Source organism: Spea bombifrons, chromosome 2, assembly GCF_027358695.1.
Source record: "Spea bombifrons isolate aSpeBom1 chromosome 2, aSpeBom1.2.pri, whole genome shotgun sequence".
Classification (NCBI taxonomy): Eukaryota; Metazoa; Chordata; class Amphibia; order Anura; family Pelobatidae; genus Spea; species Spea bombifrons.
Window position 1 is genome coordinate 79,140,264 of NC_071088.1, and position 25,220 is coordinate 79,165,483.

The 25,220-nt window shown below is 36.3% G+C and overlaps 1 protein-coding gene across 1 annotated transcript in view; it reads left to right on the top strand.

The window, feature by feature from the left end:
• Positions 1 to 6,403, top strand: part of CALN1 (calneuron 1) — a 149,822-nt gene extending 143,419 nt beyond the window's left edge. The window contains exon 6 of the mRNA XM_053454915.1: positions 5,928 to 6,403. Coding sequence (XP_053310890.1) covers positions 5,928 to 6,055 — 128 coding nt within the window. The 3' untranslated portion in view covers positions 6,056 to 6,403. The remainder of the gene's footprint in view (positions 1 to 5,927) is intronic.
• The last annotated feature ends 18,817 nt before the right edge of the window (positions 6,404 to 25,220 follow it).

The window sequence follows — 25,220 nt, forward strand, 5'->3', positions numbered from 1 at the left end:
CATCAAGTCATATATTTTTAAAAACTAGACACCCCAAGGTATTTCACATGCTGGTAATTTAACCCTTTCCATGCACTAATTTTACCACCAGCCTTTGTGAAACTTTATGGTAATAAATTTTTTTGTATTTTTTTCACACACGTTGTACTTCAGGTATAAATTTATCGCTCCTGGTATATGTCCCTGTCAAAAAACACCCCAATATGTGTTCAGTAACATCTCCTGAGCGCAGTGATACCCCACATGCATGGGTTTGTTGGGTTATTTGGGAGGTAAAAGGCCGCCTTTGTGAGGTGTGTATTTTTTGGCCATTTAGACATCTGATCCTACTGCCCCCATGTCCCATATTTGGGACACCTTTGAACCCGGCCAATTCAATTTACCCCATCAACTCATGCATTTTTTAATACGAGACACCCTATGGGCATTTGTAATGCCAATATTTTAACTCTTTCCATGCTGGAATTTTTATAAAGATAAAGAATTTTAGGACTTGCTTATTAATTTTTTTTTTTTTTTTTTTTGGTGACAGTGGGGATTTTTATATGTTACCATATTATTTTTATTTTTTTTAAACATTTTTTTAAAAAAAAAAAATTTAAATTTTTTTTTTTTTTTTTTTTTTTTTTACTAATCACTCATTAGTGAGCTGGGCTCCATTGACCTTGCATGGTTGGATGCAGTACCTGCATTCAACCTGCAGGAGGAGCTCGAGAGTTCACAAGAGGGTCTGGATAGACCCTCTATGAACTCATTTCTATTGTTGATGCCATCCTGTGAATGACGGCAACGTCATTCACAGGATGGCACTTGTGGTTGCTCTTCGGAGCAATCACAAGGTGATCGGGGTCGGGGGCTAGTGTTGCTGATATGCCTCGATATCGAGGCATGTCAGTAACACCATTTATGCTTAGGAAGCGATTCAGATCGCTTCCTAAGCTGTTTTAGCCGGGCGCCGCCGCGATCTTTCATGATCGGTGCGGCGGCGGCCATTTTTCTTCCGGGGAGGGCTGCCAAGGGCTGCCCTCCCCGGATCCACGGTCAGCCTCACTCGGGAGGCTTCCGTGGATGCTGCAAAGCCGCCGATCGCGGCGAAAACGCCGCGATCGCGGCGATGCAGCTATTTAACGGCAGCCCGTACATGTACGGGCATTGTCGTTAACCCCTTGCACGGCAACCCCGTACATGTACGGGGATTGTCGTTAAGGGGTTAAATAAAAATGTTTCCTACAATGTCATCAGGAACTCCACTGATGTCAGCGGGACCGCCCACTGATGTTAGCGGGACTACCCACTGACATCAGTGGGAACGCCCATCACGTCAGTGGGACCACCCACTGTCATCAGTGGGCAGTCCTGATGACCGGATAGCTGGAACCCATAAGTTCCTAGGTATGAATATCTCCACCATGAGAGGTTGAGCAGGCCCTGTATAATGCATAATCCAATGGGTGAGAAGACTTTGAAGAAATCTTGATGATCAAACTATGCGTAGTAAAATCAAGACATCTCTCCTCACAATCCTCTATTAAGTGAATAACAAACGCGTAAAGAAAAGATGTAACACAAGAAAATTACCTTGCGAGTTATAAAATGGCTTAAAAACTTGAGAGGGCATTCCAAAGCTCTTAAGCGAACAATGCCTTTATCATAGAGTGAATTATTTGTGTTATTTTTTTATTCCTTTATAGGGTTATATGACACATATATAGAGGTTCTGCCAAGAGATATGATTAGTAAATCAAAACTACAGAATGTTTCATGAAAATGCCTGAAAAAAGCAGCAGTTGTAGATACAGAATATTTCCAGTTGGTTTCACCTTTTTAAAAATTTATATTTGTCAAATAGCACAGTTATTACTTTGCTTTATATTCATAAGCAAGGTAATTGAGCTTACATGTTTGAAATGTCTGTGCTGTGAATGCTCATATCATTATGCTGTTAACCACAACCTGTTAACTCTGGAAAGCTACCCCTTTGAAGATCATAACTGTTCCCATATGTGCAAATATAGATTGTACTTTGAGCTTAGTTGTAGTGCACACTTAGCTCTCCAGCTGCTATGCTGTAGTCTGTATTCCCCTCAGTTATTAACACAGAGTTTGCGACTCCAAGCTAAATATCATCCTTCTGGAGACCTGATTGTAGCCCATTCTTAATGGCCCATCTTCCATCTGTAGCTAAATCCTTTTAAGAGTTACTTTGGCACCATCAATACGATAAAAATATTTCTGTCCTTTTCTCCCTTTCTCTTTACTGTTCTGTTTTTTTTTATTTGTATAGTATCTCACTGTGATTTCTAATGATTTCTAGTAATTAGGTTTTTAGTTTTTAGATTTCATTTACATCAGTACACTAACTGTGGCTGAGTAGCCGGTAGTGTATATTAACAAACTTTGCTTAATTTAGTGTTATACTCTATATGGACAGTATTGGGACACCCCTAATTTTTTAATTTAGGTTTCAGTCACATCCATTGCTAACAGGTGTATAAAATCATGCCCATATGCATACCATCACCATTGACAAACATTGGCAGTAGAATGGGTCATACTGAAGAGTCCAGTAGAAGCCCACAGGAGAACGCTACCTAATGGAATGCATAGTGCCTAGTGCAAACTTTGGTGAAGCAATGGTCTGGGGGCTGTTTTTCAGGGGTTGGGCTAGGGCCCTTGCTTGCAGTAAAGGGAAATCTTAATGCTTCAGCATACCAAGACATTTTAGACAATTGTATTCTTCCAATTTTGTGGCACCAGTTTAGGGAAGGCCCTTTTCTATTCCAGCATGACTATGCCCCAGTGCACAAAGCAAGGTCCATAAAGACATCATTGGATGAGTTTGGTAATAAAGAACTTGATTGGCCCGCACTGAGCCCAGACCTCAAGTCAAGTCGACGTTTCAGTCATTGCTAATGAAAGTCAGCAGTGACTGAAATGTCTACTTGACTTTGTTTTGTGTTGATTAAAGAAAAGTTGTTAACTTGAAGACCTGGAGTGCTGACCATGCTTTGAGAGTGCTATATATATTGTGACAGGCCTCCCTTTTCCTTGGGATTTTTATCAAGGATCTTGGCTGTAACCACAGTCTTCTAGGGTAAATGAAGTCCAGGACACATCCAGCTCAGCTTCAATGTTTATTTTAAAGGAATAAACAGCAGCAGTTGTAAGCAGAATAACAGTCTTTGCTTAGGACAAAACAGGTCACAAGTTACCATCAATATGGCTTTGCAGAGAGAAACCACCCCTCAGTTTATCAGCTCTCCTAGCTGGCATAACAGTGGCCTCCTCTCTGAATCAGGTTCAGTTCCTTTTACCCTCTGCCTGCTAATTAATCAACCACAGGTGAGCTGCTACTTAGTCCACACCTGTGGAGCTCCTGTCCAGAATGCACACTCTGGACTGGCTCAATACAGCAATTAGTGCTGTTGGAGCACTGGCCCACCCTGCTCTTCCAGATGCTCCGCCCCAGGGACCCTTACCATGTTTTGCAAACTGCCAGTAGTGCAGTTTGTAGTCAAACATCTTTCCCTGGGACATATTTTAAGGCAGACTACTATTGACCAAGGCTGGTCTAATATACCTGCCATCTACCACTTTACCAGACCTTGTGTCACAATATATATATATATATATATATATATATATATATACAAGCATTTTATTTATGAAACTCACATGCTTCGAGACACTCAACACTAACACACACAAATACTAGACATTCACACTAATCCACACACCCAGGCATACACACTAACATGCCCTTACACTTACAATTTCCCTGTGAAGCCTGTCTGTGTGTCTTTAGTGCAGCTTGCACTACTGCAATACCACATGACCTCGCGGAACCTCGTCCTCCTATATATTAGGTAGATAAATAGATATGTCTGAGACTGAGATTAAGGGTGGAGAAAGAGGCAAATGCATGTAGAGGGATTCTGCAGAATCATTACATGCATTTGCAATGAAACCAAGTGAAAAGGTAAGGGAACCATTCATATGATGGCTGGTTCCTTTAAGTATTCATAAAAACAGACATAAGTTTGTCTCTGTATTGATTATGCATACAATATTTATTTCAATTTGTTAGAGTTCCCAATTCGACAACCATTTTACAGTCATTTGCTGCACTGATGGATTATTTAATTTCTTTAGAGGTCTGAGGTTAAAATGATTTTAAATTTCCTTTTTTAAGATGTAATAAAATGTTTTAAATACGATGCCAGATAGAAGATTGATGGAAGACTTTGTGTAGGTAAAACGACACAATTTGATTAGGATAGATGGACCGCGTCTCACAACTTCGAGTTGCGGTGGAAGTAAATGGTTGGTTTGAGAAGTCTTTCCGTAATCGGATAATGATAAGGAAGCTATTTTCCAGGTGATTTTGAAATGCCTTTGAAGGGAACTTACTGTTTTATACATTATAAAGGCAGAAGGAGTGTTGGGTATCTTGCTGTTCATTCAATGATCTGTTACCTGTCAGGTTTGGTGACATTATCAAAGCTTTTTTTTGGTAAGGGCATATAACCTCAGTTTGTAAAACTTTAACTGACTGAAAATGATCACTAAATAAATAATAACATAAATTATTTTACTGAGACACTTTTCATCAGTTGATGTTTTTTTCTTACCCCACAATATTCAGAGATACATTGCAGTCTGCTCCCAATATTTTCCCCAATATTTTTCTTCCATGAATTCTGGATTGTTTTTACTCCTTTCTCTTTTTCCTTTCTTTTCAGAAGAAGTCTAGACAGTCTAGTTGTTACTGTGCAGGTTTCTTTATATACATATTTGTAAGCAAAACTTGCTTCTTGCTTGTAAAAATGAGAAATACGAAATAAATGTTACCTTGTACACTAAAGGCAGGATTGAAAACGTTCGGGGTGTCATTTACAAAACGTGCTGTTCTGTTACTACCCTTCTTGGCTGGCATTTCTCCCACCAAAGACAGTTGCCAGCCCTCTTCTGGACGGCCGGTTGTTCGGTGGTTACAGGTGATGGAGTAATTGTTTGCTCTGGAGTAGTTTTGCTGTGATTGGGCAGCATTGGTACCGCCACTTCAGTCTTGTTTCTTGTTTTACATAAATTATGCTGGCTAAAGTGAAATTCTGCCATTTTGCAGTCAAATGTCAGTATCTTTACCGATTCCAACTGGAAACAACAACACAGGGTGCCTTTGAAAGATTAAACCTTATCCTCTTACATCGTTTTCAACATCTATCATTATGGTGCAATGCTGCTATTTATATAGCTTGTTCTGCCCCCTGTCAAACCTGAATGGCAAAGCACAGTGCCTAATTGGCAAGAAATATGCAGAATATATATATATATAAACCCAGTTAAATTCATGTGTAGTCATTTTAAGAAAAAAGAAAAAGACATTGTAGAAAATGCAATCTATCAGTTAACGTGCGGGTAATTACATTTGTTTTGAAAGTGATTCTCTCCATATAACAAATCTGACATGTTGAATCTTTGTTTAGTGCACTAACCAACGAAGGCGAAAATAAACCAAACCGACACTTGGATCATTTTTGCAGTCCTGGAATCCTTAATGCTCTAATCACTGGTTGGGTGGGGAGTAGAAGTCTCTCCCATGGGTTGGAGACAGGGTCATGCTGGACAAGGGGAACTCGAAGAGCTAAGCTAAGCTTAGCCACTAAGAGTAGACAGTATGTAAATTAGTATATTCCAATTTCTCCAATTCTATTTGTAGATAAGTTACCTATGGCATAGTGAGTATCTTAACGGCATAATGCAAGCCAAACACATCAAGGCAGATAGATTATACATATCACAGCATATCAAGGTGCAGTTTGAGAAACTATACTACAGATCAAATGTACTCACAAAATTTTATTAATAATATTATTTTTGTATTTGCTAACATGTACATTATATTGTTTTTTGTTTTTTTATTCCAGTGCATTCCCAGAAGCAGAACAGACAAACCTGTGTACGGAAGAGCCTTATATGTGCATTTGCGATGGCCTTTATTATAAGTGTCATGTTGATTGCAGCCAATCAGATTCTACGAAGTGGAATGGAGTAGGCCTTCCATCACAGCACTGTGAACCTGAATAATCATGCATGTGCATGCCTAGGTGAACATTTTTTTCTCACTTAATATATAATGGGAACTTTCTGCAGGAAGATTTGTTCTGCAAGCAATACAAGGCCAGCACTATGAAGTGACTTGCGGAACAAGGAAACCTTCTTGGCAGGGACACAAAAGGGCTGTCTTAATGCTTTAATGGTTTTGTTTCTTAATGCAATAAACACACAGGAGTTCTGAATTATAGCTTCAAAGCGATAATATTTTATATGTACCCCATCAGCATTTACCAGGTAAGATCTGGGATACCCATGAACGTTAGCACTCCAGAGACATAAAGAAAAAGTTACATCCAAGCTTCTCCTCATATATTGTGAAGGGGTGCATCTCTTACATTTTGCACTATTCTATTTAAAATGTCCAGTGACAACCAGTGGAATGTGTGTTAAAAAGCTCCATGATCTACTCTTCTTCTCTGTTAAATGTATTTCCTTGCGGATCACTTATAGAATGGATAATATACACATTTAGTTACATCACGGAAGACATCCAGATATGCCCCCACTTCACATAGTCCTGTCTGAACACTTGATATGCTCAACAAAACAAAAAAATATATATATTTATTGAGAGGTTATACAATACTTAGGTGCTGAGCTCCATGGAATTACAATCGGCCCTGGATATATTATACAGTATTATAATTTACCGTTACCGTATAGTAATCTAGAGGGATTTCAAAATGATTCTCATAGAATAAATGAGCTAACAATGACCATAGCAAAAATAGTATATCCAAATATATAATCATATTTCAACTGAGTAATAGTAATAGCTAAAAGACAAATGCACAAGAGCTAGAAGCCATTTTGTTTCTACATACCCACATTTCATAATTTCATTGTAGATTGAAGCAATAAAAACAAACATATTTGGGAGAAAAAACACATATGTAGGTATTATTGACTTTTCCATTTAGTAAAAGCTTGGACTGCTATGTTCTGTTTTTTCAATACCGCATTGATAGTTTTTAGGCAACTAAAGAATGTATTGATCATAAAAAGTGCTTGTGAATTCTACCTTTTCAAATCAAGCCAAAGCTATAACCATAGCTTATTTTATCTGGCCCATGCTGATATAATTCTTTAACTGTGAAAAAATATATTGTTGTAGTCAACCATGTAACATTAATAATTCCTGTATCTTATTGTAAAAAAACGATATTATACCCTATTGTTGCTTTTAAATTTCCTTTGTGCACATTTGTAAGTTATTAAGACAATTATTTGACTTTTTGATTTGCTTAAATTCACAAGTGTAATAGTTTGGTATGGAAAAATATTTGTAATAGGCTTCCAATGTCATTTTATAGCGAATGGCTGCTATGCAGTAATAGGCTCTTTTAAATGTCATCTAAATAGTTTTTTTGAGAAGATACACTGGGTTTATATAATTTTAAACAATGATTATATATATGTAAAGGTATCTTAATTCAAGTGCATATATATATATATATATATATATATATATAATTATTTTAGAGTTTTGCTGTGTACAATATGAATTGTTCTTTTGACTCCTGCGTTCCATGAAAGAATAATGAAATATACTGACTTGAATATACTGACTAGTAACTACTGTGCTCACAGTGACATATTGGGAATGGAATAGCAGATCCTGCTGCTAGCTGCTACTTAGGCATAACGCTTAGTGGCTGGTATGTTTTGATTTTCCACATATGTTGTGTACAGGGTAAATGTAGTTAAAATGTAATAAAATATGTATTTGCATACTAGACACACAGTAGGGATGTAAGTATATAGATTTTTTCATTCTCTTAAGACAAAATGCAATCAAATAATCACTAGGGTTTTTGTAGGGATTAGACGGGAACTACGTACTAATGGACTCTATACAGAAACCATCTACAGGAGGTGCACAACTGGTAAACCATGTCAATTTGGAAAAAAAATAATAGGTTTATCAAGCAATTAGCCTTATTTGTAGAGTCATTTCTTTTACTCTTTCAGTATAACCCCCTACGGAGAGAAGCATATTTTAAGTAGAGGAGACGGCAACTGGGAAAAATGTCCATATTATTCTTAGTTTAAAATAATCAGACATTTCAACAGGTTTTGCCATCCAGGGCCAGCAACAAAATGAAAAGTGTATATTTTGATCATAATTATGTTCTATAAATGTATAAATAAATAATAGTTTTCATACAATTTCCCAAGCAGAAGGTTTTCTGAAAACAGTTCCACATATACTATTTCATAATGTCTTAATTCCGATATCAACATCTAAAGTATCTCTTAACAAAGATTTATGAAATTGGGCCGCAGGAAAGTACCATTTGTCCCATCTAATTTGTCCATTTTCCTATTCCCATTGTCCCACTTATCTACCACCTTCTTAGCAAAGTATAACTTCCTAACATAGAAACATTGAGTTTGATGGGAGATAAGAACCATTTGGTCCATCAGGTCTGCCCATTTTTCCTGATGTACAGACTAAGACACTAATCGGTCCTTTTCCTAGCTTCATAATAGCTTTATACTTACACTACACCTGAAGCCTCTGACCCTCTAGTTGTAGATTATAACATTTCATTCTTACACCACTCTTTGAAATAAAATTCCCTCCTCTACTTTGATCCCTCCAAGCCATAGCTACTGTGAACTTATTTCGGTTATAAATAACTCTTGCTATACAGCCCAGCACCCTGCTTGCTTCCTCTTTGCATTCATTACCTGCTTACCTTGAAGGTCTCCAAAATAATTACTCACAAGTTCCTAATGCTATACTTTGCCTTTCGATTTTTATATGCCAAGTGCACCATTCTACATTTTTTACATTAAACTGCTGCTGCCACACTTTCAACCATTCTTTGTATCATGTGCAAAAGGCATTCCTTACCATTGAGACACTAATGAAAAAGCTAAACAAAAGTGTGTTTAGTTGTACTTTATGTAAAGGGTCAGTAAAGTATATACCTATTGTCTGCTTTGCTGTAGTGAGGGGAATCCCCATGTTGCATGGGGATATCAGGAGGCTTGTGGGCCCAGAATGGGTTGATGAATTGTAAGGGAACAGTCCTTTAGACATCCCAGACATTAGCGGCAGATATTTTCTTTCTATATCTTTTAGATAACCAAAGTATTTCAGAAGAGATGTGAGGGGACTGTATATGTGTTCCTGGGCAAGGAGAGGCAGGTACAGTAGAATAAGGGGGCAAAAGCAATAAGGAAAAAGGAGCTAGGGGTTTGAAAGTCACATAAAGGGGATATACAGAAGTGTGCCAGTCTTTCACAGATACTAATCATTATGTCTTTTTCATTAGAAATTTAAACCAATTTGCTTTTAATTCATCTATATCTTGGTTACTTTTATGTTAGTTTAAGTGATGTTTCAGTAGCACTTATAAAAAAAAGAAAACGTTGTTTGCTTCATTTATCCAACCCAACATTTCAGAAGCAATCAAGGGAATCAGCTTCTGTTTTGTGCCCCATTATATAGAGCTCATTGGACTGTGTTAAAAGGTATAAATTAAATGAACATTTATAGATATGCTCCTTTAAGATAAGATAAGAATTATACATTCAATCACTAAGTATATTTTAAGGATTTTTACCAATATGTATCCATCCTTGTTTTTTTTGTTTTAGGGCCCCCCCATGTGAGGAAGAAATTGTTCAGACATGTTTTCTGGTCTGCCTATTCTCAACTTTTTATGTTGTGCTCAGCATGAAAAGTTATCAACCCTTGATGAAACATGTTAATATCCAAATGACTTACTATGAGAAAATCTGTTATATTAATATTTCCCCCTGTAAGACTTTAAGAAGACTGTCCTCATAATGCAAATATAAAAAACATATCAAACACCCATTGTGATAGAGAAAACTGATATAAACACCCGAAAATGAATGAATAACATTCATTAGATTACACTAGGGAGAAATATATTCATTGATTCCTTGTAAATGAGCAATGTTATGATACTACAGAAGAACATGCACATTTAATAGGCTAGATAAATCTGTAATTTTAATTTACAAATGTGTTTTGCCAGTTTAATAAATTATTTATTTAGAAATCTATGAATACTTAAAGAAAAGTATGCAAGAGACTGTAAAAAAAGGGGACAGCCAATATGTTTAAAAATGACAAATATGTAAAAAAAACCATTAATTGCTTAATTTTCAATGCATAATCCGTTTTGTTTTAGAAAATCCATTGTCATTGTTTCGCATTGTGTAAACCCTTTACTTGACACCCATGACTTCAAGAATCTATTGAAATCAATTGCTAGAGATTTTCACTTAGTGATGCATCATTGGGAATCTATACATTGTGGATCTTAAACAGCAAAGTTTAATTCGTTTGTGACTATCCTTTCAGAGCCCTTCATCCTTTCAACTGTATAATATAAAAGAAAAATGAGGTGTAAAAGCGCACCAATTATTCAGATTTTATATACCGTAGATAAGCTTTATCATATGTAATTTTTCTCATAAATGAAGACATGTCTAGGAACTGATTGTTTATTCAGGGTTATATTGATTGTTTGGAATAGTAATTAGTAAATAAGATGCATATCTCACGCTTCTGAATTTCCAACTTTTATAACTAAATACAACATTGGAAACACCTATTACAGTTGATTACCAATACCCTTCCACAAAATAACCCTTTAATACCAAGTACATAAAATTTAGGAAGTACTGTACCTAATTTCAGAGGCAAATATCACCATTTGGAATAATCAGTTTTGACTACTGACTGAATACTACTAGTTTAGATCAGCTTTGTATATGTAATAGACTTTTGTACAAGTGTATTCACTGAAGAGAGAACAGGAGAGTTTACAACAGAATTGTGGTTTCAACTCTCCTACTGTCAGGGCTGGTGCAAGTTTTTTTGCCACCCTAGGCAAAACACAATTTTGCCGCCCACTAGCTCCACCCCCACAAGCCCTTTTGCCATACCCACACCCACTCCTCCCCATAGTGACCAGGAGCCGCGGCCGCGCTTACTGAATGACTGCGGCCAGTGGCTGCAGCCTGAACTACCTGTGCGGCTGCCTGCCTCCCATCAATTGACCGTGGCCGGGCTTCTAATGAATGATACTGTCAATGCTGTCTTTAGTCAAGGGACCCCAAAAGGTTAAGGGTCTGTTCCAGGCAGGGCCGGACTGGGAATGAAAAGCAGCCCTGGAGACCAGCCCCATATAGTTTATCTCGCACTTGAGCTCTTATACCCACACGCACCCCTTATACATACCCGAGTCACATTATTTGCCATACAAATAACTATAAAACATTCTTTTTATCACATTATTTGTATTAAAATGGCAGAAAGCAGAGGTATAAAAAGGCCCTGATAAATGAAATACATTAGACATAATGGAATCAAAACATTTGCTACTGCAAACATTTTTTGATGAAAAAGTTCCATTTTATTCGGTGGAACAAAACAGCGATCCCATTATTCTTCACGATATTCTTGTAAGAAGCTTTTATTTCTTTGTGAATTCATGTAAACTATTTTTTCATATTTAATACAAGCTATGATTGAGAAAATCACATCAGTTTTACACATCTGCCCCCAGGCTTGCCACTCTGCCCCCAGGAATGCTGCCTCCCTGATATGCCTTATACCCTCCTATATGCCACTCTGCCCCATGATATGCCTTTTAACCCCCTATATGCCACTCTGCCTCCAGAAATGCTGTATACCCCCTATATGCTACTCTGCCTCCGGAAATGCCTTATACCCCTATATGCCACTCTGGCATATAGGGGGTTAAAATGCATATCATGGGACAGATGCATCATTGAGTGGCATATAGGAGGTTAAAAGGCATTTCTGGAGGCAGAGTGGCATATAGAGGGTTAAAAGGCATTTCTAGAGGCAGAGTGACATAAAGGGGGTTAAATGGCATATCATGGGGCACTCTGCCTCCAGAAAAGCCTTATGCCTTTTATTACAGTTGTGTTTCAGCACCTTAACTTCACTATACATTAGACTTGTGCATTCAGATTTGTACAAATTAAAATTTTAATAAAATGTGCTAATTTTCTCAATTTGTATGACTGTCCGAAAATGAGGAGGGACCCCAACACAACAAAGAAGCAGAGAGCTCTGAATTTTCATTTAATTATGTCTTTCACTCACACTTACTCACGCTCTCTTACACTCTCTCTCACTCTCATTCACACTCTCACATTCTCATGCTCTCTCACACTCTCTCCCGGTCCCTCTCAATGTCTCCCTACCTATTCTGCCAACCGCTTCTGTGTCCCTGTGTGCTTTCTCACAGTTCTGTTCCTTCTCTTGCCTTTTCTTGTTCTTCTGTCTTCTTGCTTTAATCTTCTTTCTTCATCCGCTGCTCTCTGTGGCTTCTTTGTTCATCTGCTTCTCCTCATATTTTATTTCTTTGTCCGCTTCTCCATCATACATGTTGCTACTCTGACATAGACACAGAGCAGCGGTCATTGCTAGTTATATAGTGCCAGTAGATTATGTAGCACTAATACAATAGCGTACAGAGAAAATATTTCTTGTTTAATTTTAATTACCTACTGTGATTTTAATAACAGGCACACCAGCTAGTAGAATATAATGACAAACATAATTTATTAATTTCTCTTGGAGCACTTTTCTTTTTCCCAGTAATGCAAGGCCCAAATGGAGAGTTACCAATCCATACTTCTGATGCTTTTTTCTGATGCATCTCTTTTGTATTTTCAAGGTTATGTCCACAGTATATGGAGTTTGAAGGTGCAGACATTGAATTCTTTAGAGTACCCAGACAATCACTGTTTATAAATAGAGCTGTTGGCCTCGGGCAGTAACATTAGCTCAAACTTCTCAATTCAGTATCATGATGGCCTTTTCATTTCCTGTGTGAATAGCTGCAGCTAGTGAACTCCGACAGTGAATTCCGTATTAATAATTCTGTTAAAGACCTTGTTTTTCTGAAAGTGAACGTAACCCCTAACAGTATAATTATTTTTAACGGGGTTGGGGTCAAAATGCCTTGGGAGACTTGTTCATAAATTGTCAGGGATTTCATTTCAACAAAAACAGTGATTGACCCATTTGGCTCATTAAACAGAGGTACTACAAGGAGCCTAATGATCCAAGAGGGAGATTGGCTCCCTGAAATGCAGCAGATCGGCTGCACCCCTGAACCTGTCATGCTAGGCCTAGGCCAGGATATGCCAGTTTCTACCCACTACAAAACACTAAACTTTATTTGTTCTTGTTGTTGTATTATGTCTGGGATAGCCTTATGCCCTATATACATATATCTCCTGTGCACTACAAAACTCTGTACCACTTTCTGCTGGGAAGCATCTTGTCCTATTATTTCCTTTTCTGATTTAATTTTAATGTTTTTGTCCAGCCTCCATTTTATTGTAATTTCTCCAAGTTATAAATGTTATCCATAATTTTTCAGGGCAGTTGGGAAACAAAGGGAGCTTGCTGGCTGTCTAAACCTCACATACTCCCACAAATGCCCTGTTCAATTCTTCCAAGCTCTGCCCGCATCCATTCATTTTGTGCATTCAAAGCAATGAATATGTGGTATTTATATGGTGAGGCTCTTGTAAAGTAAATTGGGCCTTACGTATGGTTTCAACTTTTTTTTATTGTATGTCTCATTTTTATAATATGTAATATTGTAAATCCTAAAACAAATTGAGAATGAAAATTGGTTCTGGCACTTTAAGGCCAGCGCCTAATAAATGACCAGTGTCCAATTTCATGCTAGGCATGCCCCCAGAAACTGCATTCTTAAATCCTAGACATGAGTATTTCCCGGACGGATAATGGTAACTAGGAGACATTAAGGTCCATGAAGGCCCTATGTGCCAAAAAATAATATTTAACAGAATGACCTGAATGGCAGAATGGCAAACCAAACAAAACCATAGGTCACCATATAGAACTAAATCTCAACAGAACAGGCTTTATGTGACAGTGTGTAAGGATATTTAATTAAAATAGATTTAATTCTGGTGATTAAATGTCATGAACACAGGAGGGCAATCATTTTACACTTAGCTCATATTTCACACTGCGTTTTGAGTAGTTTTATATAAATTGCTATATATAATAACATACAAATAAATGCATACATAAATAACTTTAAAGCTCGTACTTCTGTTTCAATAATTCTCTAGATTATTTTTTTATTATTTGGGTCATTACTTTCAAAACCCCTCTTAAACTGTTTTTAGATGACATCTATTAATATGATATACCTAACTTTTAAAAGTAGAATTTTTAAATGTAGAATTATGCCATTATCTCCTATTTAATTCTTTTATTATTTAAAAAATGCAAATTACGAAAATGTTCAGTATTTGTATCTTGTTTCTTATATATTTAAAAAATTAAGAAAATTTCAATAGTTTGTCTAAATATAATATTTTAAGGGTATTGCATTTGATCCTTAACAAAAGAATCACTTTTCTATGATACTATGGAATTATAGTGTCTAAAATCCCCACAAAATAATATTACTCTTCATTATTTGACAGTGATAATGGCATGACCCCACACACTTCATCTACAACTGCCAATAAGTAACAAATACCATATTTTACAACTAAAATTGGTTGTTTAAAGGTTTAAAGTACAATCAGTTTCTACAGCTTTCACATTTTGTTGTGCTTTACTTTGCCATAATCATGTTTGGACCCTCAAAGCAATATGTAGATTGTATTGGGTCCCTTTAAAGTCTGTTCATATTTTGAAATGCTAATGTAATAACTTAAAGCTCTCTTGTTTGGTCTATTGAGGTTTATCCTGTACGGTGTTCAATATGTCCTTTTGTAAATGCAAATAGTGAGATGTTGAGTGAATCTCCTGTACCCTAGTGGTCCAAGGGTCCTGGAAATATACTGTTACCTTGACTCACAAACCTATGCAATAAAGGTAGAACCTAATATTTTACTCTTTTCACCTAATATAAGACTAGTTGCAAATGTGATTTATGGGTGAAAGTGACATTTCCTGCAGCAAAATAAACAAAATAAAACAAATGTGAGAAAAATTAACTGAACCCTATTTTATAATTATAAAATAAAATCTAATGTAGGTTTGTTCTTGCTATGTCTCCAGTTTGTTTTCAGCAAATCCATCAATATGCCAATTTTATACTATAGCCTGTAATTCATGGGTGGGAAGAAACTGATAGATTCCAATTTCAAAAATATAAATTGTTTTGACAATTTCAGAAACTACTTGCAAATTCAAGATTGATTTATATATTTCTAAACTTTTTACGGGATGAGTAGTGTGAATCTCTGGTACCTACATCTTGAATAGACTATGGTGGTCTCTTGTTCACTAGACCCCAATGTGATCAGATTCTCTATTTTACAAATAGCTGTTGTAACCATGAGATTTTTGTGAGACTGATTCAATGGGGGGCTCATTTCAGGAATTCAGGTTGGCATATGTTTTGATATTAACTGAATGGCTGATGGAGAACACTCAAAGTGATCTTTTCTCGCGCCACCTTGGGAATTACAAAATAAACATGGTTTCCATTCTTTAAATGTTATTGACTTGAGAAAACCAATGCATCTCTATTTTTATAAAACACACAAAATATTTATGTTTTTTTCTTTAGAGACATTTTAAGACGCTGGATTAAGCCTTTAATGTTTGTAGTAGTAAATCTAGTTTTGCACCTAGCATATGTGTGTATTTTTTATGTATCTTATATTTTAAGGCATCTTCCTAAATCAAGTTAAGAATGTTTAAGATTTTCTTCCAACAATAAGTACCTACTAAAGCCTTGTAATGTCTTCGTGTATATTGGGATAGAAAAGGTGATTTCATAACAACAACAATACATTATTTTATTTCTGTTTTGTTTAGCAGTTTCAAGTTTCAAAGTAGGTTGTATATTTATTGAAATAGTTGTTTTTTATCTTTCAAATTTTCCAAGATTTTAATATTAGTGTCCTAGTGATCTAAATACACCCAAGCAGTGATGTTACATTAGGCTAGTGTCTTATATAGTTAGCACTGTGTTAGAGTAAGTGGTTTGTTTTGTGGTTAAAATAGTCCATACTTATTTTATAAATATTGCATTTGCTAATGTTTGTTATGGAACTGTGCATTTTTCATAATTATTTAAAAAAATACAATTGTTCCAAAATAGCCATCTTTAGAGTAGAGTTCATCTGGAAATCCATTAATTTTTTGTTATCACGCATACAAAACCACAATGTCACAAATGGTATGTGTCACAGTATTATACAGAGGAGTCTTCTTTTCAGAAAAGTTTCCAAATTTCTCTGTATACTTTAACGAAACATTCTAAGGCTAAATAAATGATCTAAAACAGGGAACATTGTTCACGTACTTGTATTCTCAGGATCATTTCTGTAGGACAATGAAAAGACTGATAGCGACATAGGGAGATATGTATTCCACAAGAAAACTGAAAATACAATTTGGGTATAGAGAATTGCGTACAGTTGAAGACTTAACTTTTGCTATACAGATTATTTATTGCATATATATATATATATATATATATATATATATATATATATATATATATATATATATACACACACACATGTATTAAATATAGTTAGCATACATGATATTTAAAAAAAATCATTATGTTCATGTATGGAATTGATGCTTTGATTCCAATAATTAGGAACTCCTGGTTTAAAACATATAGCACATTTAATATATGTGATCATTATATACATGCTGTTATCACATTACCTTTGTATGTGTAAATCTCTGTTTTCCAATTGTTGTTGCTGCTGCACTGAAAATGAGGATATTACTTTAAAAACAGATAGCCAGCAGCACAAAGATGTGTAGCCCCTTTCTTACTAGTTCCTTTAGAGCCTTATTTCCCTCATAGCTAGATGCGACACCCCAGGAGGTAAAAGTAACTTCGCTTGGATGTCACAAAACTGGCTCTTGTGGGTTGAAGAACTCTTATGTAAAATACAAATGAATACTGTGTAAATATTAATGATAATAGAAGTTGGCATGCAGATTACTTAATGCAGTACATATATAAATATATATTTAAATTATCTCAGCATATAAAGGGAAAATGACTGCCATATGTACTAGAAATTTACTATAACCAAACACTATGTAAATATAGAACCTGTATAAATAATTTTGTCATTATTTCTGAAATAGAATAAAGATTTTTTCTTTTGAATGCTGTTTTCGTTTCTGTTTAGAACCCTCCATAAATTATGGTGGTATTTAGAAAGAGCTGTTCTGTTGGCAACTGTTAGAAAGTTCCTACTCTGGACCAGAATAACTCTTATAGCTTCTATTTCTGTTAAAATAAATTGGATTGATGTTTGTACTCAGTATCACATTGACTCTGTTTATGAGACGGCTTTAATGTAAACAAAAGTTCAAGATATCTGAAAAGAATATGATTTAATGTATTAACTGTTTTACTTCTGTTTGGCTGTTTCATATTAAGTCTTGCCTCATAGCATTGTTTTTGTGCTTTCTTGTATGTTGATGTCAACTTTTCTTTTTATTGTTCTTAGCCAATCTTGCATAAAATGATAAAGTTGATGCACGTGTTCCTGTTTGGGATGCCAACTGTACTTAAGGTTGTTTATTTGCTTGGGCATATGGTGCCCTATTATTATTAAGAACCTTGAGATGATTAACTAATTGGTTCCATTGTGTGAGCATACACATGTTTCATACCCTTGAGTAACACATGCTGCTACCAGCATTTCAAATTATAAACCTATTATGGCAGGGCAATCGAGTTACAAATTTCTGGTATGTCTCTATAAATCAAGCACATCAATACTTATTGAACTGTAAATCACTCTGATCCATAGAGGTATTGTATTAAATCTAAAGTTTCTTTACATATTCGGATGAAAAATGTGTTATATGTAATATAATATTGCATTAGGGAGACAGCAATTTGAAAAGAAAATAAAATCAAGCTATACCTTTGTCTCACAGTAACTCTGCATTAGAAGCCGAAAATGAAGTTACATGCAATGAAGCTAATCAGTGCATGTTGGAATGGCTGATTGCAACTCGACAAGCTGATTAAATATAATTCATCTAATTTGCATATTTAGAATGATGTGAAATGAATAGTAAAGACCTCTCTATTCAGATCTTTACACTGCCGTAGAAAAATTGGCTAAGAAAGTGCATATTCTGCCATGTCATTCATTCTGATGCCAGATTTACACGGATCAAAAATTTATAAAACCCAATTTAAGTAAAACAATTAAGTAACATGGTTTATTCCGGCTTTTTTGGAAGGTAGGAAACTGGATTAATATGTAGTTTAATCTGACAAATGTCAGAGTGCTTATATACAAAGATATTATGAAGAAAGGTGATAACAATTTCCACACATAGTATACGAAACAGTTTGTAAAAATAAACAAGGAGAAACACAGAAAAAAACCTAATTATACAAAACCCATATAGGTCATCTGTGGGAATCTCAATGCCCTTGTTTAGTATGAGGGTTTTCATAGTATCACACACTTATCAAACTACATCTTAACATTTGTTAAGATTGACAGATTCTATGGTGTCCTCAAGATGACCCAAGTCCAAAACAGAAGACCATCACCCTAAATTCCATGTTATAGGGTAGTTACCACTAATGGTCATTGAGGCTGAACCTGAATGAATTTATGGCAGGACTCTGGTATGTACAAGGTGTCCCTCAGTCTGAGTGGCTTAAGAGGGCAAGCTGTTGATTGTAAAACACATCTGGCTGGGTTAACCCCTCCAATGTCAAACCCCTGCGTTAGTCCAACACAGGCTCTGCATGACAAGGAGGTTAAAAAATAAGAATTAAATTAAACAGTCTCTTGGAGCAAATAGTAAAAGAACAAACAAACAGAAAATAGCCAATTTGATAAAAGTGGAGAACAAATGGAAAAGTAGAGGCAAGAAGCTGTTTTTGTACGTGCATTGACATTAATATGTAGTCCTCCCCCCTTGCAGCTATAACAGCCTCCATTCTTCTGGGAAGGCTTTACAGAGTATTTTAGAGTGTTTCTGCTGGAGTTTTTGCCCATTCATCTAGTAGAGCATTTGTGAGGTCAGGCACTGATGTTCAACGTGAAGGCCTGGCTTGTTCCAGTTCATCCCAAAGGTATTCGATGGGGTTGAGGTCAGGGCTCTGTACGGGCCGGTCAAGTTCTTCCTCACAAACACCTCCAACCATGTCTTTGGTAGACGGGGTAGATGCATGCTGGAATAGAAAAGGGTCTTCCCATTTTTGGACAATGCTATTCTTCCAACTTTTGGACAAAGCATTGCATTGTCCAAAAGTTGGAAGAATAGCATTGTCCAAAAATGGCTTGGCATGCTGAAGGGGACATACCAAGACATTTTGGACATTCTTGTCCATATTGAATACATAATTCAAACGTTCACAGTGTGGGTTGGAAAAAGTATGAGACCCTCACTTCAACAAAAGCAAATTGGAGTCAAGAATTAGCAAAACTTCCATTGACATGGATCTAAGCTCTTGTACAGAGTATATCTGCTCCTACAAGTTACTGGCTGGGAGATCCTGAGAAACCATCACTCTCTGTGTCTCTGCAAATACCCCTGTTGCAGGAGAGAGGTCTCATGCACAAAGTGGACCCTCATCTAGACCCTACAACACCCGGGCATGACAAACACTTTCTGCAGTGGCGCAGGCTAATATAGAAATGCCACTACAACAATTAAGCAGCAAGTGTCTCAGGAGTAAAATAGGAAAGGACAAGGACAAAATAGTAAGACAATTTAAAATCACCTTAGTGCATATATGTAGCCTGGGACCTAGAAATCCCTATGCAGCAGAAAACCCCCCCCCCACCATTGGCAGTAAAGAGGGCTAAAACCAAGTTGTTTGAAGAGGAGTGTTATATTTTTCCAGTAAAAACACTGAAATGTCAAGTACTGTATATATTATATTTTTACAGTGACTGTGTTAGCACGGTTTTGGACAACAGAGCTTCTAATTGGTGAGAAACACGAAAAAAGCTTGTATTTTATTTTGGGAAGAGATCATTTTGAAGAGGCTTACATCAATATGCAGTACAAAATGTTCTAGACAATATTGACCTTAGCCTCATAAAAATGCTGACATTAATATTTTCTTTGGTTTAATACTGAGTTATAACAGATAAACAATTGCACTTAGCATTATAAGGTATATCGTTCAATTTATGTTAACGCATTTAAATGAAGCTTTTGGTGGATGTTAGGGCTTTCTAAGAAGTGATGATGAGTTGGTATTATAGTATTATGTGTGCCATATAGACCACACATAATTCCACACCACAGTATCAATTTATAAATAAGGGACATACTGTATATATCTGAACCGTGGGGCATCAACCTTCGGTGCTCCACTACTGTTTGATAAGAGATAAGCCACATTGTCGTGCAGTTATTGAAAGTCCAGACAGAAGACAATGTTAAACAAAAGATTATTTAATCCCGTTAATAATACATAATTGGAGCTGCAGATCCCTAAACCATATTAGAGCCATACTGCCATCCTCTACTGTTTGTGATGCATCAATGGTCAAACAACCCTGCTGTTCCAGTTTGTATTACTCAGATGCAACAAGCAGTGCCTAATGATCTTAATTACAGGAATGCACAACTCCAGTCCTCAAGTGTCAGAAGCAGGCATGATCTAGACATCTCAAGCTACAAATAACTTGTTTTCAGGCAACTATACATTGAATTCCTTGCCTCACTGGAGGTACGTAGCCACATGCTAATACGTTGTAAAATATGGTGAAACTAACAACACAAATATATTGGCAAACTAAAAAACACCTAACCTGGATAGCATTATTTATTTATGATTGTGTAGTTTTTTGGGTTTTTTTCAGAGAAGAATGAATAATTACAGCAGGATGGCTGAGATGTTTTACATAATCGTATGGACTTTCAAGAAGACAATTTTATTCCTTTACATATGTCATTGCATTCTAATTCACATGATAGCTGAGTATCTCCTTTAAATTTAGATTTTTTTCCTTTTTGCAAATGCATCGAGGGATTCATCAGAAAAACCCTCGTCCATACATTTGGCATCTTTCCCTATCTCCCAGATTCTTGGCTTACAGGAGATGTGCATTTGGATTCATATGAATTGCAAATTTACAGGATTTTGGCCCATATTCACTCACACTCTCATTCTCGTTCACTCTTACCCTCTCTAAATGTTTCCTTACCTTCTCTACCAACCGCTTCTGCTGACCACTTCCACTTCCGCATTTTCTTATTCATCTTCTATCTTTTATTTTTTCTCTTCTATTTTGTTTACGACCTGGCTGGAAATTCTGCCAAAAGTGGCATAATGGCGGCGCTTGCAGTGACATCCTCTCCCCGGTTGGAGGTTCGGATGTTACCACATCGGGTTATGTCCATTGTTCCACCCTCAATTTACTCTGGATACAATCTCTTGAGTGGATCTCCCTGCTGACTGTTTTGTCTTTCCCCGTAGGGTGAATGGTAGCCCCGCCAACTACTCGTGGAGGACATCATTGAAAAAGGATTGTAAAAGTATTGTCAGCCTCAATTCAATGCGAAAAAGGAGGCTTTCGCTAGAAAGAAATACCTTAAACATAATATACCTAAGTTATATTACAATAATTATCCACAAAGACTGCATTCCGTTTTTTACAAAAAGAAGAATATCTACCTTTTACGGAACAGGCTCTTGCTATGCCATTAACTATGCGAAAGAACAGGGGAGCGGGTTGTATACTTTGGTGTGTATAGGTCTTCAACACATTAACTTTAGAAGAACTAATGAGGCAGTAGAAAATCCACTAATATAGCAACAAGCAGCTTGGTGACATATTATTTTGTAGTGAACTGACCTTGAGTATGAAAAACAAATATGACTTTTTAAAATGATTCTGAATCCACAAATGGCAAGAACATAAATCACCTCCCCTGCTAGCTTTCAACAAAGCATAATAAATAGCTTTTTACATCAGTACAGGGCAATCGCTCAGCTAATATTATCTTAGCAATACACAGGAGTGCTTTATTATTGTGGCTGCTGACCAGAAAGAAATCATGCAGTTAACATTTTGCATCACAATGCATACGACTAGTGAAAATCAATCTAGAAGTTCTTGGTGCACCTATTTTTTAATGTTGCTTATCGAATACCTCCATACATTGTAGCATTGCACTGATTAAAAAGTTAAAACGAGTGTTAGTTTATGTTGATTTCTTTTTTGATTATTTGAATAAGCATAATCATTATAGATATACAACTTAAAACTGGTTTCGGTTTTGCATTCTGTTTTAGACAAAAAAAAGACATAACTAGCTGCAGTCCGTCGCCCCTTCCACAGTCCGAGTTGTAAACTACTTTTGGCTGCCAAACACAACTCCTGCAATCCAAGGGGATCAAAACTATAGATTAAGTGCATATGATGGCTGTAATGTCCCATATAATTTATTTCCAGTATGAAAAATCTTCCAGATGGCATGGCTAAACATTACACAAGACTATCTTTCATAACTGTTTCAAAACAGAATAATATTTGGTAATATATAGACAGAATAATATTTGGTAGTTTTATGTTGTTTTTCCCAATCCTAAATTATCATATGCTGTAATTATCTGTTTATACAAAGATGTTTTAAAATAACACAGTTTTATACAACTATTTTTGCCTGTCCAGTGACAGCAACCATTTTATCTACATGTCACAAGGTTGTTCTTACTCCTACTTTTATCTTAATCCTGTCACATAGTTACAGAGGAATTTAAGATTAATAAATCTGTAAATCCATCAAACCTCCAGATCAGTTGCAGTATTTGAACCAAATGAAAATGTAAACAAATCATGTTCAAGTTATAGCTTTGCTCCAAGCCGGAAAAAAATGTATCATCAATCTAAATTGCCAAAAAGATTTCTTCTGTACACCTGTATTTTTACAAAATTTGACAGCTTTTCAAAAAGCTTTTTAATACAAGCTGGCAGCCTTCCATTGAGGAATAAGAAGATAATTAGGTTAAAGACATAGAAGTAACTAATCATATCATTTTTTTCACACACAAAAAGATTAAACAGTATAACACTAAAAATGAAAAAATAAATCAAAATAGAAACTATGTATAATGTGAGTAAACACACTCATTAAGCTTGAAATCTATGCAGATAACTGTGTTCTCATATGGGACTTTCAGGCCTGCAAAATTGATTTATTCAATTGCTACATGAAATCTAGAGACAATATTAATTTAGTATTTTTGACTCCTCTTGATTTTGCCCAACAATTTTATTTAATGTTTTATATAGCGCCATCATATTCTGTAGCTCTGTACAACGAGTAGACAGAACATAAATACTATGTAACATACAGTATCTCACAAAAGTGAGTACACCCCTCACACTCTGCTACAATGTAAAGTAGTTAGTGTACAGCCTGTATAACAGTGTAAATTTGCTGTCCCCTCAAAATAACTCAACACACAGCCATTAATCTCTAAACCTTGGCAACAAAAGTGAGTACACTCAGAGCCGGCCTTAGGTGTTCAGGCGCTCTGTGCGGACTACTTCTCTGGCGCCCCCCTCGACAAAAAAGAAAACAAACAACTAGTTTTAATTTGAGATTATTTATGTGCAAGTGCAAACAAGTACAATAATATAGAACTGGAAACAATATTTGTAACAAAAACAATTTCCCTCAACATTGAAAAAATTGGACCCTAGGCAATTATTAAAAAAAAAAAAAAATTAGCGCAAAATGACTATAAACAATAATCATCGGATAAAAATAGTCAAACAATTTAACGACTTATTTTATATATTCAAAATTGACCAGCACCCAGATTACAGACACAAATTACAGCCCAGCATAAGACATCTTTGTCCCTAAACAGCCCAGCAAAATATATCTTTGTCCTCAGACAGCCTGTCCTGTGCAATTTTTTTCCCATAAACACCCTGTCTGTGCCATCTTTGTCCCATAAACATCCTGTGCGTGCCATCTTGGTCCCCAAAGCTCAAACACCCTGCTTGTGCCATCTTTGCCTTTCCCCAAATCACTTATACATCTATGATACACACAAACCACTTATACAGTCACTCACTCATTCACTCTGTCATTTACACAATTCCTTCACACAATTATTCATTCACTCATTCACACAAATTATTTACACATAAACTAGGATAGTAATTCTGCAAGGGGATTCAGGTTTTTGAACCTGTTAAATGACACCTTCATGTCATAACTGGTACAAGCACCAACTAGAAAGGATTCTTGCCTGGATCTGGTGATAACAAACAATCTTGTCTAACATTCAAGTGGGGGAGCACCTGGGTAATAGTGATCACAATATGGTGTCTTGAAATAAACTCAAAACATAAATTGCCCATGGGGAATACTAAAACATATAATTTTAAAATGGCCAACGTATTGACTGGCATAAACTCTTTAGGGATAAAAACACTGAGGGAAAATGGAGTATTTTCAAATATTAGCAAGGTACACTTTTTAGTATGTACCAAAAAACGCAATAACAATATTATAGATATATGATAGGAGTGTGATTATAGGCTCCCTATGCCATTCCACCCCCCCACACTCATATACTCATTCATTTATAGATACTAATTCATTCTCTTAATCACACATTGCTCATACATACTCTCCCACCCCCTTACCTGAATTGCAGATCTCTCACTCACAGACTACTGCAGGGGCCCTGCTGCTTCCTCTCGAACAACTTCTCTGGCCACGCCCCAAGGGGAAGAAGGAACTGAGCAGAGTCATGTGATGTGCATTCACTTGACTCCGCTGGCTTCCTGCTTTTCCTGGCCGAGATGCTGCGTGCACAGAGCAATGTGCAGGTAAGCAGCCGAGCTCCTGCGGACAATTATTTTCAGCCGTCTTGTTTTTTATTTCAGCATTTTGCCGATAAAGCCCTTTTCGGAAGATATATTTCGGCCGCCGATATATAGGTGCATCCCTAGCGGGGGATCAGCCTGTCAGCGCTCAGACCATACGCCGCACACGGCATCAAATTGGTCTGCATGGCTTTTGTCACAGAAAGAAAGCCTCTTCTAAAGATGATGCACAAGAAGAGTTTGCTGAAGACAAGCAG